Source organism: Thunnus thynnus, chromosome 17 (assembly GCF_963924715.1).
Source record: "Thunnus thynnus chromosome 17, fThuThy2.1, whole genome shotgun sequence".
NCBI lineage: Eukaryota > Metazoa > Chordata > Actinopteri > Scombriformes > Scombridae > Thunnus > Thunnus thynnus.
This window is the reverse complement of record NC_089533.1, coordinates 26,548,260-26,566,450: the sequence shown is the minus strand read 5'-3', so window position 1 is coordinate 26,566,450 and position 18,191 is coordinate 26,548,260. Positions and strand designations below refer to the sequence as shown.

Genomic DNA, 18,191 nt, shown 5'->3' with positions numbered 1-18,191 from the left:
GGAAAGGTGATGGTGTCATTAAAGGGTTTTTACCATTGTTTGCATGAATTTTCAGTAAAATTAATTGAAAATTTCTCCATAAGATTAACATTTCATGGAAAACCTTATACTTTGTCATAGATCAAGTGTCGTAGAAGTTCAACAAGTACACATAGAATGGTTAGCCTGACACTAGACTAAAGGTCATGAGGAAAACAAAATCATTCCCAAACATCTTGGGACCATTGATATCCCTGCCAAATTTTATGATTTGCTATGGACTAGAGTGTGCACACAGCTATAATCACTAGAACTAAAGGGGGAAAAATCCTCATTTAAGGGGATTCACACACTTCTCAAAACAGACATATGCTGGTATTAAAGTTACACAAATTGATTTTTTTAGCCACCCTAGCTGCATGGCTGTATGGATGACCACTCTAAATCCGTCCACCATTTTGGTTTAGACAGAAATATCTCAACAACTATTGGACGAATAGCCATGAAATTTGGTCCAGACATTCATGAACCCTAATGATTTTGGTGAACCCATGACTCAGGTACAATTTTAAATCTGTCCAATACCTTGGTTTGTAACCAGATACCTGTATAACTACTTTTAGTGCTAATTAGCAAATGTTGGCATGCTGACAGGCTAAACTAAGGGTGGTGAACATCAACATGTTCCTATGCCGACATAAGCATTTAGCTCAAAGCACTGCTGTGCCTAAATATTTCCCTTTCTCACTTATAATAAGAGTAAGCATCCAGGACGACATTTTAGCCCCTGGCAATTTACAGGAGCTGGTTCTGTAATACAGACATACACTGTAGAAAAACCATGTGAGCTCCATCACTGGCTGGCTTGGTATTATTGTTAAAGATCCCCTCCAGATATGTTTTAAAATGTATATAAAATACTTCAATTTGAATAAAAATAAGTGTCTGATATGGTTTTCCACATAAAAGCTGTCTTGTTAAAATCCTTAAAATGATATCTACAGTACTCCTTCTCCCTCATTACAAATTCCGGATTCTACAAATATGCAAATATGTTTAATTTCAGATATTTCCCTGCTGGACACAGTATGTCTCCTACTTCAGTATAAAGTCCATTCTCAATGTATGTGCACCGGAGGCTTCAACTTTCCACATCACACTCGTGTAAGTTGGACCAGGATTGGCCTCCAAACTGTGATGTAACCTATCTTGCTTGTAGGCCCGCCCCTTAAAATTGGATTATCAATGAGCACAGAGAAACTTTCCACTTTTAGCAGATGAATGTGAAAAAAATTCTGCACATACATCATTCTGCACAGTGAAGGTAAAAAAAACTCACAACTGAAAGAAAGAAGAAAAACATATTTTTGAACTTTAATATTAGTATTACTGGTAATTATTTTTATGCTCACTATAACAACTTCATGAGCTGATATTATGTCAGTGTTGTATTTTAAACACGTTGTGCTGCTCCCACGTAGCCAAAATAAATAAATAAAAAATAAATGCTGCTTCGAACAGAAGGTGTCACAAAAGAGCAGGTTTTCACAGTGCAGCTTTAAAACTGCACGTAATAGTAAACCAGCGCGGGGCTGAAAGGAAATAACTCCTTACAGCAATGACATGATGTAACCACTGGGCGGTGCTGTCGGACAACCTGAGCACCTGCATCCTGCTGCACAGTCAGGACAGTTATACAACAGGTCACGCTGCTCCTCCCTGCAGGATCTCCAGCTCAGGATAAGAATAACTGCCACACTGAAAATCCACAAACCAAAGAGGGAAAGGATACAGAGAACAATGTGAATGTGGATTACAATGAAAAAATAGAATTGATTTATTTGGCTTATAGTTCTATACATGAAGAAAATTTCTTTGTATATCACTAATAGAAAAACATGTGAGCATCCACGTTCACACAAGCCATCTGGAGGATAATTCCAGGGGGAAATGACTAGATAAATGCTGGGGTGACTTTATAGTGTGAGTGAGAGACAATTCACACACAAAAACACATGCTTTCTGTCCAGGGTTAAAGTGGGACAGGAAGTGGAGTGTTGACGTCAGCAAACCACAGTCTCTTCCCCACAGCAACAGCACAGCAGTTTATTTATCCCCTTATTATTAACACTCTGTCCATCAGAGCATTACAGGAAAGAGCGCAACACACCTCCAGCTGACTGTAATACAAGAAGACACCTTTCAATCAAGCAAACATACCCCAAAGCATGAATCTCTCTAGTTCTTAAAGCGGCAGTCAATCAGTATTTTTATATCAACAATGCATCATGTGAAAGGCATGATAAACCCACTGATAATTATTACCCAACTGCATTTTAGCATCTTTCAGCTCATTGTTTTGGTTTTATGGTTCAGTCTCAGTGATAATGCACCGGCCCAGCACTAGACAGTTAGCGACTAGCTTGTGAACATACATAGTTTAGCGTTTAGCAGCTGAACATCAAAATCCTTTCCTCCCTGGAAGTGTAAATAAATAATTGTTTGCTAGCATATTAGTCACAACAACTTTGTAAGATGATAATATAAATTGTGTTTTTAGCCTGTTCTACTGCCCCCATGTGGCCAAACAGTTCATGCTCTGTGGCAAGAATAATTTCTGAGAATATTTTGTGTATTTTTTAAAAGGTCAAAATCTACTGTAGCCCATTGTACCCATGGTTATTATTTAACTTTGACATCTGTTTGATATATTTTTAAATACAGCAGGTGTATGTTGAGTGCAAACATAGCTAAAAACAAAACAAAACAAAACATAAAAACTATTATAAAAACATTTTTATTGAAAAGGAAAGGATTATGTCTAATCTGAACTTGCTTTTCTAGGGTAAAGGATAGGTTCATAATTTTTCAAGTCTGTCTTAAAACAAACCTATTTCAGTGTTCATTTGGGCACCTGACTGTTGTTTTAAGACAGACTTGAAAAACTGTCCTTTAAGTTGAGTGATAAGAAACTAGCTAAACAAGTTTGCCAGACAGGTTGTTTCACTAATAAAAACAATAAAACCCAGTTTTTTAAAGGGGCACTTTACTGGTTTTACACATCAAGATCACTTCATGTAAACTGTACTATATTGTTTTCTGACAAGTCTGTGAAAACAACATGATGATGTCATCAGGGCTTAGCTTGGGCTAGGAGACTACAAATTGAAATCAGAAAGCCTGCATTACAAACCACATGCATAGTATTGAGAAAGTTTTGGACATTTATGAAGCAGGGAGGATTTAATGAAAGACATAATTGAGTTGCATTATGGGAAGTGTAGGCTTTGGCATTTTTGGAGCTTGACCCGTCCTAGGAACTATAATAGCTAATTCGATTTTGACCATTCCTTTTTATGTCTGTCAAGCCACTTTGTGCAATTGGGATCTATGCTGTCTGGTCTTTAATCAAAGATACTGCATCCCAGTATTTTAGGCTCCCAATTGTCCTTGATCTTAATCTTGTTATAAGCACTTATTTGGATAAATCCCCAGACCTAAGAGAGAGAGCCAACCAGTCCCTACATTGTTCAAATAAACAAAACGCCCAAAATAGCAGAGTGGGAGGCCTGTGAGGTGGGGGCATTAGGACCCAGCAGCACGGGGACAGCCGCTCTGCAGGCAGACGTGCAGGGAGAAACGCGGCTCCGGTGCTGAGGCAGGAGTCAGGAGGCAGGAGGAGGGTCAGCTCTCAGCATCACCCGGTAAGAAGCTCAGCAGTCTGGGCCGCTCTCTCTTCTTATATAGCCTACATACGCATGTCTGTGGTGTGGGACTGGTGTGAGTGAAGCAGAGGGAGGCGTCTGTCACACTCCCAGTGACACCCTTTTATTGGCTATTTGGGACCATATTTCGTCATTTGTGATGCACGTTTTCTCGCGCGATGCAAGCCAGTGGTACACGTCGTGACAAGAGTTGAGGCATGCAGCGACATCCAGACAGAACAGGTTAGACTCCTCATTAAATACTGTATCTTCATGCAGGGATGATGTGTGGAGTGACGTTACTTTACACTGAACAACTCGGGATTTGTTTGTGATAGTATTGAAACTCGAAATTTCTATTTATACAATATAGAGTAATTTACTCAGAGAGAACTAAATGGAAAAAAGTTGAAAACATTTTCATGTGAAGGGCATGACACTGAAGTGATAGATATGAAATTATTATCACTATAATTATTAATAACCTTTCTTAAATTAAAAATATCAATTTGATTTGTTTATACAGACGTATATACCCAACATTGTGAACTCCAGTATCTACATGACACACCCATTTTACTACACAACACGCCCACTTAGTTAGGATTAGGCCATAGATCGTATAAAAATAATGGACGTAGCCATGTAGTTTGGCATTTTGATCGTTGCCATCTTGGATTTTTGGAGCCAGAGGTGATGAGAAGTGACCATAATTGGACAAGAGGGTGGAGTTGACCCTAACGCTAGCTGCTAGCTTGGTTAGTACGGTGCATTTACAGTCTATGGTTAACTTTGATAATGCTAATGCTAATTTTCACTAGTGAAAAACAGGCTTAAAACCATTCAAACAAAATGTACTTACTGGGAAAAAATGAACATTCGATTCCTTAGAGGGTCTTTTAGTACAACCAAACACTGAACAAGACTTTTTTAGGCAACCAAACTGTTACAATTAACTTTCATGACCTGAAAACACACTGAAATAGTGATAACTACGCCTATACTCTGAATCTGGGGTTACACCTTGGTTATGTTACCTAACCAACGTTGTTGCTGTAATAGCGACCTGTCAGTCACAATGTAGCCACGCCCTAAAGCATACCCTGCTTTATCATCAAATTTAAATTAAAATAGGGCCATAATTAACAAAATGAACATCATAGGGAAATTATAGGAAACTGTTTACTAAGGTAATAAATAAAGTGAGAAGTAGGGTCATTTTCTCATAGACTTCTACACAATCAGACTTCTTTTTGGAGCCAGTGGAGTCGTTCCCTGATGGCCATTAAAGAGATGCAGGTTTAAGGCACTTCCGCATTGGCTTCACTTTTCAGACCCAGAACTACCCGTTTGGTTTAGGCATGAGGAGGGGGATGGTTAGGGTTAGTGTGTGTCATGTAACATGCCAATACACTAATTTGAATTATTTTAACTTAAAAATGATGAATGATAACACATTCAGTTTTCTTTATGCCATTGCTAAGTCCCAGAGCACTAGCACTTTATGTGTCAATACCTTGAATTATTCTTTTGTTGTTGTCAATGCACTTAACTGTTTTCACATTAAACATTTAAAGATGCATTCATTCATCTCTGGCCACTTGGGGGCAGCAGGACAAGCTAACAGTTGCTTATTTACACTTCAAGCCCACACAGCCTAACATTAGCATTAAATTCAAGTCAACACCTGATGAATGTAAGTCCAAAATTCACTCTCCTGTTAGCTGTGTATGGCTCCTCCATGTTCACTTGCTAGTTGCTAACTTTGTCTGCTGTTAGGTGGTGGACAGGTAGTGTACAATATGTTTATCAGAGCTTTCTTGCTGCCTGCTGGTGCTGGAAACAGTTGATGAGAGCAGTGAGAATGAACTAAAACATTAAAGTTGCAGCCTGGAAAACCAAATGATCTCAAAGAGGCTAAAATACTCCATAGAGCGAAGGGGAGCTGCAGAGTTGGTTGATAATTCTCTGTGGGCTTATCATTATGAGATACAACTTTCACATCACACATAATCAGCTAATCAGTTGTTAATATAACCTGCCTCACTGAAATCCCAGCTGATGTGTGCTTTTGTTGTTCCTATGAATAGCTAACATTTGGGGGTCAGAGCCAGTGTCATGCAGCATGTAAAGTTACATAACATACAACATTATCTCATTATACCGTCCATTATACATTACATATTAGCCTTCTGGGTAAGAGAATTATGCTTTTAATGGGAGGACCTGGCTTTTAGGACAGCAGCTGTGCAGTTTACCTGAGATGCTTTTGGCAATGTTTAAGAATATGCCTATAATCCTGTGGAGGAATGGACCATGTAAAAGTTGCAAACCCACTTGGGTCAGTAGGGGCCCTCAGAATAACAGATTTTAATTGCAGATAAATTATTTGTAAAAGTTAAATGTTATTGAAATATTTCTGCTTTTTGGACTTGTTGAATCTACCCTCAAGGCCTAAAGGTACATTTTTGCTAATGCACCCACTAGTGTCCCCAAATTTCCAGCACACTGTTGATGTTTTAAAACTCAAACTCAACTCAAGTTTTTATATGTCAACATTGAGCTGGCTGGACATTTATTTTAGGACTTTGGGGAACTACTGTCTGCTAAAATCAGAGAGTGCACCTGAGTTGTTTGCTGATAAGCAAAGCAGCATCAATTAGTTAGATTTTGGCACAAGCTGTAACGTCAAGACTTATCCTCCATCCAAGGAGACTCAGAGGACATTTTGATGAAGGCAGATGTTGCAGTCTAAACAATGTACTCAGGATATTTTTCAAATCTGTGTATGACTGTTTAATAATGCAGCATATTGCCACAGGGACTGACTGAAACACACAGGCTCTGTTGGTCCTAAGTTTTTTTTAGGCTGGTCACGTCTGATTCCCGTCAGCGTGAGGCTTGAAATGATCATGTTACCTGGAGACACTGGATTCTTGGCTGTTTTGGCCTGAGCTCAGCCTGCATTAAACTCGTTCCTTTAGCTCTTCAAGAAATTGTATATTAGCTGATGTCTTCACTGCTTTGATTTTTAGAAATCCAGAGAGAACTAAGATGTTAATAAATTTGAACTCATAGGTCTGTATCTTATGCACATAAGCCTGCATGTGCGGGTGTTCTTGGCTGAGGTACTAATGTATAGTTGTAGTGGTAAAAGCCACGTCTGGCTGCAGAGACCCAGTGGAGCTATAAATCACAGACAACAGTGCTGGCCCATTACCAAGCATGATAGGATACAGTGTATCAGTAAATCACACTTGTTGTTCTGTTTACTGTTGGCTTGTAAATACAAAAGACTGAAGGTGATGGGGGGGAAAATATTGGAATCTGTATGTGGGTGCAACTGCAACTATCTGTGTTTGAATGAAGTAATTATTGGATATTTGGCCATTTTAATGCCAAAAAAAATTGCTATTAGAGGTTAGAAACTCTAAAAGGTATCTTTAAGTAGACAGAAAGCTTCTTAATCACCTTAGAGTGACCCAAATGAGGTCTCACAAAGGTAATAAAGCCATATACTATATTTGATTGTTGCGCAGTCAATGACTGTCTGAAATCAGCAGACACTTGATATCTTCGGTGGTGACTCTCTGCCACACCTATACTGCAGTCTTCACATTGCCTCTGGGGCTTTCTGACTTCAGTCTGGTCTTCAGCAGTAAAACGTGTGATAAGTTGGATTGAGGTCAGGTGTCAGACTTGGTCAGTTAAGAACATTTCATTGTTTTGCCTCAAAAACTCCTTCGTTGATTTGACTGTCCTGCTGCATTGTCCCATAACTGAGGAACTAGTGGATGTAGCTCGAAAGTAAAGCATTATACCACAACTTTGACCAATTTTCAAAATATTTTCCCTGTGAGAATCTGTAAAAAACAAAAGCTTTATGATTTTTCTAAACTAGAATGATGGCTGAAGCTCAGGAGTTACAGGGAGTCATCTATGAATTGTAGGTTGATGATTGCATCTGCTGTCTTGCCAACTATGTAACTAAACAGCCAAAAATGATTATTTTAGAGTCTGATCTTATGCTTGGAGACAGGATGGAGCTTTGACCATTTAGTGACTGATTTATCCCTATTACAGCACAGCGGTACAGTAGACTCAATTATGGCATGTATCAAAGGCAGGTAGGTGGTCTGAAACAAATGAGAAATACAATATATATACATCAGGTTAGTAATGACTACCAACAATTTAACTAGGCTTCCCTGATAACATATACAGACTTAACAGTGATGGTAATCTCCGTGTGGCTGGGTCATGTTTCAATAGAGCAGTAACACGCGAGTTTCTAGTCAGCAACAAGTCTGTCCTCTAACATAAATATATATTTAAGGGGTGGCTGTGGCTCAGGAGGTAGAGTGGGTCATCCATTAATTGGAAGATCAGCGGTTCAATTCCCGGCTCCTCTAGTCTGCATGTCGATGTGTCCTTGGGCAAGATACTGAACCCCAAATTGCTCCTGATCAGTGTGTGAATGTGTGTGTATGATTAGATTCCCTCTGATGGGCAGGTTGGGACCTTGCATGGTAGCTCCTGCCATCAGCCTATGAATGTGTGTGAATGGGTGAATGTGACTCGTAGTGTAAAAAAGTGATCGGAGGACTAGAAAGGCGCTATATGAGTATAGTCCATTTACCATTTCAAAATGAGCCCGTTGGAAGATGTAAAATCAGCTGATGACAACGTTTTCAACCAACTCATGAATGTTAGCTTGATTAGTTGGCTAGCTTCAGCTGCTAGGACAGTTATCATCTCAGCATGCAGACTGTCACTGGCTAGAAATAAGAAGCTTGCTTTTGTATACCTCTGTCTGAAATCAAGGACCCACTGTTTCAAAAATTATTATGAATTTCCAGTGATAAAGCTACCAAGGTTATCACTTATCAGCAAATAAGTGGGGCGGGGCTTAGCGAACGTTCATTTGCTCCCTGAAAAAGTCCCTTTGTATTACAAAATGAATGCAATATAAAGGAATTGAAGAAGAAACCTGGAAACTAATTCCATCCATTCGCAGACCTAAAAAATTGGAATATCTGAAATAAAGAGATAGACTAATTTTCTGATGTTCTTTGTTTTATTTCCAGTCGCAGGTTGGTCTCGGTGCTCCTGAAAATCCCACTCTTCTGCTCAGCCAATCAGCAGTATTTGATGCCAGGACGGCTGCTACACATTATGTGTGGCTGTGAAGATTTCTGAGGTGTGCATATCACAACCTTTCTGAGCCTCCCTGTCCCACAGTAACCAATCACTTCTGTGTATCCCTACACACAGATATGTATGTTTTAGTCTGTTTTATATTTCAGCCAGAGGGTGCCAAAGTCTGAGATTTTATTTATTTATTTATTATTATATATATATATATTCATTTTTCAGTAAGTGTGGAGGGTGTTGCTCTGCTCTAATGAAGATAGAGATGAACAGAACAGTGATGTTAAATGTGGCTTGTTGCTGATGGCCAGTATTCATGGTGCAGAACTGATTTAGATGCATTTGCAGTTTCAAATGTGAATTCAATGTTATTGTTTTCATTTTTTCTCCAGCTTCTCTGTCTGCCTCCACTAAGACACAGCCCTAGAACACCATGGGAGGCGTGGCAGTGGATGTGGGTGCAGGGGGGGTGAAGGCTCCAGATGGAGGGTGGGGCTGGGCGGTGCTTGCTGGCTGTTTTGTCATCACAGGCTTCTCCTACGCTTTCCCTAAAGCGGTCAGTGTCTTTTTTAAAGAGCTGATCAGGGAGTTTGGGGTGGGATACAGCGACACCGCCTGGATCTCCTCCATCCTGTTGGCCATGCTCTATGGCACAGGTAGGCTACTGCTTGTATACATACATACAATACACACATACAGCAGGTGACACAACAGCAGACACTACTTTTGTGAAGCTAATGTCCACAAAGGGGGTTATGTACAGAACTATTACTTGGCTGGGAACAGCTGCCAGGCAACCAATGGAGACTGAGATATAACGAGATAAAGTGCGCTTTAGAGGTGCTTGTAGTCAGATTTTGTTACATTCTTCAAACTTCTCATCTAACTGCAAGAAAAAGAATAAGCATATTAAGCATATTAATATAAAGGTCCAACTACTCTACTGTATGCTGCCATACCCAGAGTCAGATGAGAAGATCAATATCAACTTCATCTTCTCAGCCTCCAAAACCTTTGAAGCTCTCTTATTTACATGCTGTCTCTCACACTAAAAGAAGCAACAAACTACCAAGACACACACACAGCCTGACTGAGTGTGTTACACTGTGTTCAGGTCCTCTCTGCAGTGTGCTGGTGAACCGCTTTGGCTGTCGTCCGGTGATGATGGTGGGAGGCCTGTTTGCCTCTCTGGGAATGATCCTGGCCTCCTTCTCCACCAGCATCATCCACATCTACCTCACTACGGGGGTCATTACAGGTCTGACTGTCTGCTGAAAGTTTATATTTCCTGCAAGCTGACATTAGGATATATCTTAATATGTGACATAATATAAGGATACATTCCTCTAAAGCCCTATGATTTAAAAACTTGACATTTATCTCAGTATACATTTATCAAATGAGTATTATTGGAATATTTTTCTCCTACATTCATTTACGTGCAAAAATGCATTCAGAAATTCTGCTGAAGCTTATGTGAATCTTCAGCACTTTGTGTGTAAAAGTGCAGCTCAGCAAGAAAACAGTCAGTGGAAACACAGAGGGAATTTTGTACGAAAAAGATGGTAACTTTGGAATATATCCACTCAATTTGGCTAACTCAGACTGCTGAGGCCTCATATTACAGTAGCTTAGTTTGATGCATTTTTGAGAATGGAGCGAGGAATGTGGATTTTGTCACCAACAGTGTTAATTTTGGCACTTTTTTAATTTGGCACCATGTTGATTTAGTTGAATCTCAGTCTTTTGACAAAAATGTATATTATTTTACTCATATCTAAGTAATCTGATTTATGTTTTTGTCTACTTTTAGTCAATAAAAAGTAAAGACATTGTAGTCTAGTTTTCATGATTAGTCAAATTCCTAAATATAGCCACATGAAAGACAGCAGACTGAAAGTAACATTAGCACTACATCAACAACCATTGATATTATATTAGATTACCTTTTTATAAATGTCAGCGTGCTTGCCTGTGTGTTTTTGTGGTTTGTCCCAGCTGTTTCAGTGGGACTGTAGATGAATTACGTCCAAATGTTAACTGTAAAGGCTCATGCACACCTTCAGTTTCTTGTAGGAAGGTGCGAAGGAGGAAATGTCAACAGGCAAGAGAAGTGAGTTTTACCTAATGAAGGTCTAAGGACCGCAAAATTGAATCTTTAATAAAATTTATTGCAAGTAAAAGGACATTAATGCAATTAATTAGTCCATAAATCTGGGACTTTTTTCCTTACAAGAATGTTAGCTAACATTACTGGCAGAGACATAGAGTTATTGAGGACAAGATTATGCTTATTAGTACAACAAACAGCATGATTGTCATCTGAAGAAGTATTTTTGGGTAGTAGAGGATGCTTTTCTACTAATCAGGAGCATGCAATTTTTGATTCCACAGACAATCCACTTTGATTCTAGCTAGTGTCAACCAGATGTGTGAGCGGGTCTTGCCTGAAGCTCTTTTTCTGCTTTGCTTTCTAAGCGCAGTCCTCCTCTTACAAAGGAAAAGTTGAATTCATGAGCAATAAAATGCGCACTTTCTTTATTATTGTACTGTCAAAGTTTTCGCCGTTATAGCCTTACTTGGTCTGGTAACTTATGGTGGCTAGTGTTAGCTAATGTAAGCTAACTTCATATTGTTGAGTAAATGACATTACTGAGTCATTTCTATGACTTGACAAGTCTTCACTACTACTACTACTGCTATATTGCACTGTTTTTTTAGCATTTACCATTTACCTGCATTTGTCACTTGTGACCACAGTGACTTCTATCACAGCAAAACTTGCACAGCCTGGCTTTAAAGAGCAATTTAACTCCTAGCTTGAACATGTATGCCCCCTACATAATGTAAAAACACTGTGTGGAGTAGTTAGGATTGATACAGACATCCTCAAATGCACTGATGAGGAGAATTTACTAAACAGTTCCTACTTACAACTATGCATATTGATATCATGCATATCACTCACAAATAAGACAAAGTATCAGTCATCACACTAGTGTATATAAGCCCATTAGAGGCAGATTGACCTCTTCTTTTGGGGAAATTACAAATCCACATTGGCACCAAAACAATGGATCTGAAAGTATTAGACAATTAAATGTAAGTTTATGATGGGAAATAAAAGTATAAGAATATAAAACTTTCTTTCCTTTGCTGTAGGTCTGGGGTTAGCCCTGAACTTCCAACCATCTCTGATTATGCTCAACCGCTACTTCAGTGAGAAGCGTCCTCTGGCCAATGGGCTATCAGCTGCAGGAAGCCCTGTGGCCCTGTGCTGCCTCTCACCACTGGGCCAGGTCCTCCAGTACCAGTATGGCTGGAGAGGAGGTTTCCTTATCTTGGGTGGCATTCTACTCAACTGCTGTGTGTGCGCTGCACTAATGAAGCCTCTGGTCGCCCCTAAGAGCCTCAAGGCCAAGGTCCTGGAACAGGACAAAGAAGAGGGAACAGAGGGGTCAGAGAAGAAGACGAAGAAGCCCAAAGCCAAACTGTTGGACTTCTCTGTGGTCAAAGACTGTGGCTTTGTCATCTACACCGTGGCAGCATCCATCATGGTACTGGGGCTGTTTGTGCCTCCAGTGTTTGTAGTGAGCTATGCTAAGGAACTGGGGAATGAGGACACCAAATCAGCTCTGCTGCTCACTATCCTGGGCTTCATTGACATATTTGCACGGCCCACATGTGGGGTGATCGCCGGACTGAAATGGGTGCGGCCTCGTTGCGTCTACCTCTTCAGCTTTGCTTTGATCTTCAATGGAATCACTGACCTGGTCGGATCACAGGTAGGTAAATCCTCTTTTTGAACTGGAAAGAAAAGGTTTAACCCACTGATATAAAACTAAAACAAACCCTTCAAAGTGCATTTCACATTGGTTCCCAGGCTAATAGCTACACATCTCTAGTGGTCTTCTGCATCTTCTTTGGCATCTCCTACGGCATGGTGGGTGCACTGCAGTTTGAGGTTCTCATGGCAATAGTTGGTACTGAGAGGTTCTCCAGTGCCATTGGCTTGGTCCTGCTCATGGAGTCTATTGCTGTGCTGGTGGGGCCACCTGGTGCAGGTCAGTAAGCAAAGATCCATCTCCATCTACAGTATTGTTCAATATTGACAAACTGACATGTGATCAAAACCCATGCAAATAGCTGCATGTCACCCAGTTTACCTCTCATTCCTTAGTACTCCAAATTTTAGACAGACTAGTTGTGACAAGTCTGCTGTAACTGCTGCAGGCTGTGCGTTATCAAGGAGTTTCTACTTGTGCATGTAAATTAGCATTATCTCATCGATGACCAGCTTTACTTAATTATATCACTCTGTGTAGTTCTCCCATTTCATCCTTTCATCTGATTCCTTCTGTCTCTTTCCTATTTTCCAGGCCGGCTTCTTGATGCCACCAAGAATTACATGTATGTCTTCCTGCTGGCAGGAAGCGAGGTGGTCCTCTCAGCTGTGGTTCTGGCTACTTGTAACTTCCTGTTTATCAGAAACAAGCCTTCAGTGCCAGCAGACAATCTGGAGAATGTCACAGTTACAGACAGTGCCAAGGTGGAGGTGTGCAGCAAAGCCATAGAGGTGAATGACGAAGAGGAGAAAGGAGCAAGAGAGGAGCAAGAGAAGGAGACAGTGAAGGAGTTAAAGGAGGAAGAGGAGAAAGACAAAGAGAAAGCAGAGGAGGTCAGGCCTGAGAGTGTAACAGTGGGCTCACAGGAAGTGGAAAGGTTTTTGAAAGAGCCTCAACAAAATGGTGAGGTGGCCACAAGTCCTGAAACATGCCTATGAGCAAGGATGAAGAACACTGGATGAGATTATACTTGCAGGCTATAGTCATTCCTTTTTTAAATAACCCAGGATTAAGTGTACTTTGAAGTGTTCATGAGCACCCTGGATAGTAGTGCTTTTCCCATTATTCAGTGTTCAATTCAGGTGTTCATCTTTATCCTTTGCAGGGGGGCTGATCCATGTCACTGCCATAGGAAATAGTAACAGTTATGTATGTCAGCAATATTTTATCACTAGATGTTGAAGTGTGGTGGTCAATAGTAGACAATAGAAGAACACAATTATAGCACTGCCTTGTGAATACAGTTTAAATCAAGAGTTTTATTTGTATGTAGCCACCAGCAAATAAAGTTAAAGGATCATTCTGGCAATATTCTTTATTTTTCTTTGTGCCAACAAATCCTATGAAAAGACCAAAGCCAACAATTACTTTATCCTACTAGAGACCTGGCACACCAGAAAGGGGCACAGTGAAGTTCCTTTGTGCACCTCATGAAAAGGTACTGCTAGAATCAAGTGACAGTAATGTAAGAACTACCAGTAAGCAAATCACTAACACACTAGCCAACTGGAAATACACTAGCAATAGTCAATCACAGTAGCTGTCTGAGCTAGATAGCAGGCTTACTAACACTTAACTAGGGTTGCTAGCTTACATGTACTAGCACTCTAGCTATCTTGGTCGCTATAAGGCAACAGGTTCATACCAGGCAGCAACTACCATGGCAAGAGGCAGAATTCAATGCGGAAGTATATTAGACTGCAATGCCACCGACGGCCACTAGATGCTGGCTTCAGAAAATCATTGGCAAAAGCGTCAACTTCTCTCTAGAAATAGTCATTTTTTTCAATGAGTCATTATAGTCTCAGTCTCTAAATTCATGGCCTCTAATAAGTGTGCTGGTGGTCATTTTGGACATTTGGCTCAACTGCTGCTCTACCTCCTCTCTCTCAGTAAGCTAGCATTAGTTTGGGTCCAAGTTAGCGGGACGTGTTTCCAAAGCATGGAAAGCAACACCCTGCACTCATTATTTGAAGATCCTGGCTATAGATGGAAAAGATGGCGCCGACCATGAGCTGCAACTCTGGGCTTCAAACTGGCTCCAATGCAAACCAACAGGTGACGCCACACCTTGCTACCTCTATATTTATATAGTCTATGGTCCACACACTTAATTCAAGAAACATATATATTAAACCATGCAGAAAATAATACTCTGTCTGAGTAATGTTTGCTAAAAACTACAGTGACCAGCTGTTTTAGGAAATAACGCAGCTTTTTTAAAAACAAGACTATACGTACATTTTAATAGATTTACGTCTTCTGTAGGAACCAATGGGCTTGAATGCCACAGACAGGGTAGGGAAGTCAGAAAGTATTTAGAGACAGACTAACAACATTGTTGGTTTTGTATTTTCATGGGATTTGTTGACACGAGAAAATTATAGATAGTTCCAGCCCTTATCCTTTAAATACACAAGGTTGCTTTTTTCTTACAATGTGTTAGAAAGAGTCAGAGCAGCTTTTTTGAGTAAGAACACTTAACATGGTTATTGCTTGCTGACAAAAAGCTAAAAGCTCACATCACTACCTGGTATTATCAAAGCAGAAAGCATCTTCCCACATGGCCCGTGCTTTCACGGTTAAAACAGACTTAAATGTTTTTAGTGAAAAGTGGTTTATATTGTATCAGTATTAAATGGTTGCTAATGGATGCTACATGTGTCAGTGTTGCAGTTTGAAGGTTGTTGCTGGTCTTGTGATAGCTTTGTGATTCTTCATTGGATTATGAGCAAGGCCCAAATATTCTCCACATCTTTGTTATCGTTATAATCACTGTGTTGCAGGAGATATTAACAGTCTTTTGGATATTTCACCAAAGCATATTTGAAGTGTGATATTTAAAATCTAGAGGTTGTAATACAGTAAACGAAAACCTGTAGGTTGAAGGTAGCTTCATTTGCGCTGCTTCACTTTCACTCCACAGACTTTGAGCAGCACTTAATTGTATATGTGACTGTGGTTAAATGTTGATATCAAGCTTATGTGTTGACAATTTGCATTTGTCCCCAAAAAGCACTTGTTACCTTACCAAAAGAACATGAGTAAACATTTAAAGCCAGGCTAGCTGCCACTAGGGGTTAAACATTTATTACACTGTAAAATATGAAATTGCTAGTTGAATCTAGCAATAAACTGATTATTGTGTTATCTTTAGAGTTTTGTTTTAGAAGGTTAAACATGTGATAGTTGTCCTGGAGGTGGCACCAGAGGGGGGCCCATGGGGTGATAAATTTGAAAAGGGTTCATCCCCACAGGGATGCATAATAAATTACTGTAATAAATTATAGGATATATTGGGTCACAAAAGGTCACATTGTGGTCTACAAGTAGACAAAAGAAAAGATGAGAAAGAAATAGTGGAGTACAGTATTTTTCTAAGGACCAAAGGACGACAGACATGGCTAACAGCAGGGCAAAAATAGAACTGAACTGACCAGTAGATTGCTTTTTCCTCAAACTCATGTTGCCTATATGTATTGTAATGTCTGTATTATTAATGTGTGTTTCAGTGAAACAGAATATTAAAGGAAAATTTGGTTTATTTTCTACTTGGTTTGTATTTAGTTTCACACAAGTTAAAAAAAAAAAGCAAAATGTAATCAGATGGTGGAATGGTGGCTGAAATCATGAAATAATGACCCAGGTTGTAAAATATTAGGATACTGTTGGAATTGTGACCAGGATATACCATAATTACTTGCAGCAATACATCAGGTTTTGGTAGGCTGTCCAGCTATTAGGCCTCCTTTAACATACTTACTTGGTGTTAATATGTTTAAAGCTCCACCGATCAATGTTTTTATCTACATCAAAGGGTAAAATTACTATGCATAATTTATAAGGATTCACAAAAGATTATCACCCAACTCTGCAATTCCCTACAGCTATACAGTCTTTCAGTTTATTGTGTTAGTTTTCTGGCCTGCAACCTTACTGTTCGGGTTAACTTTCACCGCTCTCATCAGCCTTGCTTCCAGCAGCGCCAGCAACAGGTAGATGTTTTCAGTGAAAACACTAGTACACTACCTGCTCAGCACCAAACAGCAAATGGACACACTTAGGGACTAGCTGGTGAACATAGTGGAGCATTTAGCAGCTGCAGAGCCAGATATTTCCTTCAGGAGCTGGTGAGACCAAAAACACAGCAAGGAGAGTGAATATTGTACCTTCATTCCTTGTACATTCATTCTAAAAATGACTTTAAATGAATGTTAATGTTGCTCTGTGTCTGCTGGATGAGTAAATTAGCAAATGTTTGTGACCATGTCAACAAATAAAAAATATTGCTGCCTTAAATGTTTGCATGGAGCCCACTATTGCTAATAGCATTTACTTACAGGAATACTCTATACTGAGACTGGAGCACACAATGTGTTCAATAGTGGGCTCCAAGCATTTCACAAATCTCACATTTTGTGATTTGCTATTTTTGTAAGAATTAGATGAAAACATCAATTCAATCTCTTTGAGTATTCCTTTAAGTCATAGCTTGAAAAGAAAAAAGAAAACAGACACATTTAAGTTCTGTCCTGCTGCTTCATTCATTTTAGGTCAAACACATAAATCTCTGCTATATTTTCCTGTTACTGCCTTTTCATTGTAGACTTAAAAAAATGAGAAAGCATAGGAAAGTTAAAATAAAAAGAGAAAATATCACTTCATCCCTAAAATAGTCAGTTACTGGTGGTGCATTTGCAGGGACACAGCACATAACACGGCAGCTGGGTGAGCAATGCATCTATTAGTATCCATGGTGACGGATGTATTTGACAGTGAAGAACAGTGTGTGGGACTTCAAGTGGAGTGTCACCCAGTTTAGAAAAGAGCCATGATTTTATCAGTTAACAGGTACTCTGGTCAGCAGGACAGTCTACCAAAACAATGGTGAGTTTCTTTAACAATCCACCTGCAATAACTGCTTACTAAAAAGTTTATTTTATTTTTTTAATGCTTTTATATGACTGGTCATTAAATATAAAAATATTTGATATTTGATTTTTAGATGTTACAGATCATTGTGCTTTCATAAAAGACAATGTATTTACCTCATTATTTTTGCTCTTTTATTTAGTTTTCTCCTAGAAAAACACAACTCACTGTGATTTGAATCTATGTGCGTATGTGTGAGTAAGCTGCAGGAGTTAAGAAAACCTCACCTCTGAGCCTAGTGTACACACAAACCATGCTGCTGCTTTAACAATATGTTGGATTTATTTCCAGAAGGTTACATTTCATGTTACCATTAGTGTAAAAATGGAGCAATGCCTTGTTAAAACACTTTCACTCACCTCTCATCCGTCAACACCGACTGAACTGGACTTTCATTTCAAACGTTAATTTTTGTGTTACAAGATTCTGTATCCATTGTGTGAAAATACATATTTATTCTGAGGGAATAAAATCCAGCTCAACCCAACTGTCTAAATGTCTTTTGTAAAAATGTCATCATAAACCAAGTCAGCTTATGTATCTTATGAGCGATATTAGCAACCCATTTGGGGTATGAGCT

At 39.4% G+C, this 18,191-nt stretch overlaps 1 protein-coding gene across 3 annotated transcripts; it reads left to right on the top strand.

The window, feature by feature from the left end:
• Positions 1–1,097: 1,097 nt before the first annotated feature.
• On the top strand, positions 1,098–18,098 carry slc16a3a (solute carrier family 16 member 3a). Of its 3 annotated transcripts, none has more exons than XM_067570166.1 (7): positions 1,098–3,683; positions 8,771–8,883; positions 9,227–9,490; positions 9,949–10,092; positions 11,997–12,619; positions 12,718–12,898; positions 13,214–18,098. In XM_067570166.1, the coding sequence occupies exons 3-7, from the start codon at positions 9,268–9,270 to the stop codon at positions 13,615–13,617; spliced, it is 1,575 nt and encodes a 524-aa protein (XP_067426267.1). In that variant the 5' UTR covers positions 1,098–3,683; positions 8,771–8,883; positions 9,227–9,267; the 3' UTR covers positions 13,618–18,098. The 3 variants fall into 3 exon arrangements, with proteins under 3 accessions (XP_067426267.1, XP_067426266.1, XP_067426265.1); XM_067570165.1 differs by having other exon boundaries at positions 1,098–3,926; XM_067570164.1 differs by having other exon boundaries at positions 1,098–4,441.
• The last annotated feature ends 93 nt before the right edge of the window (positions 18,099–18,191 follow it).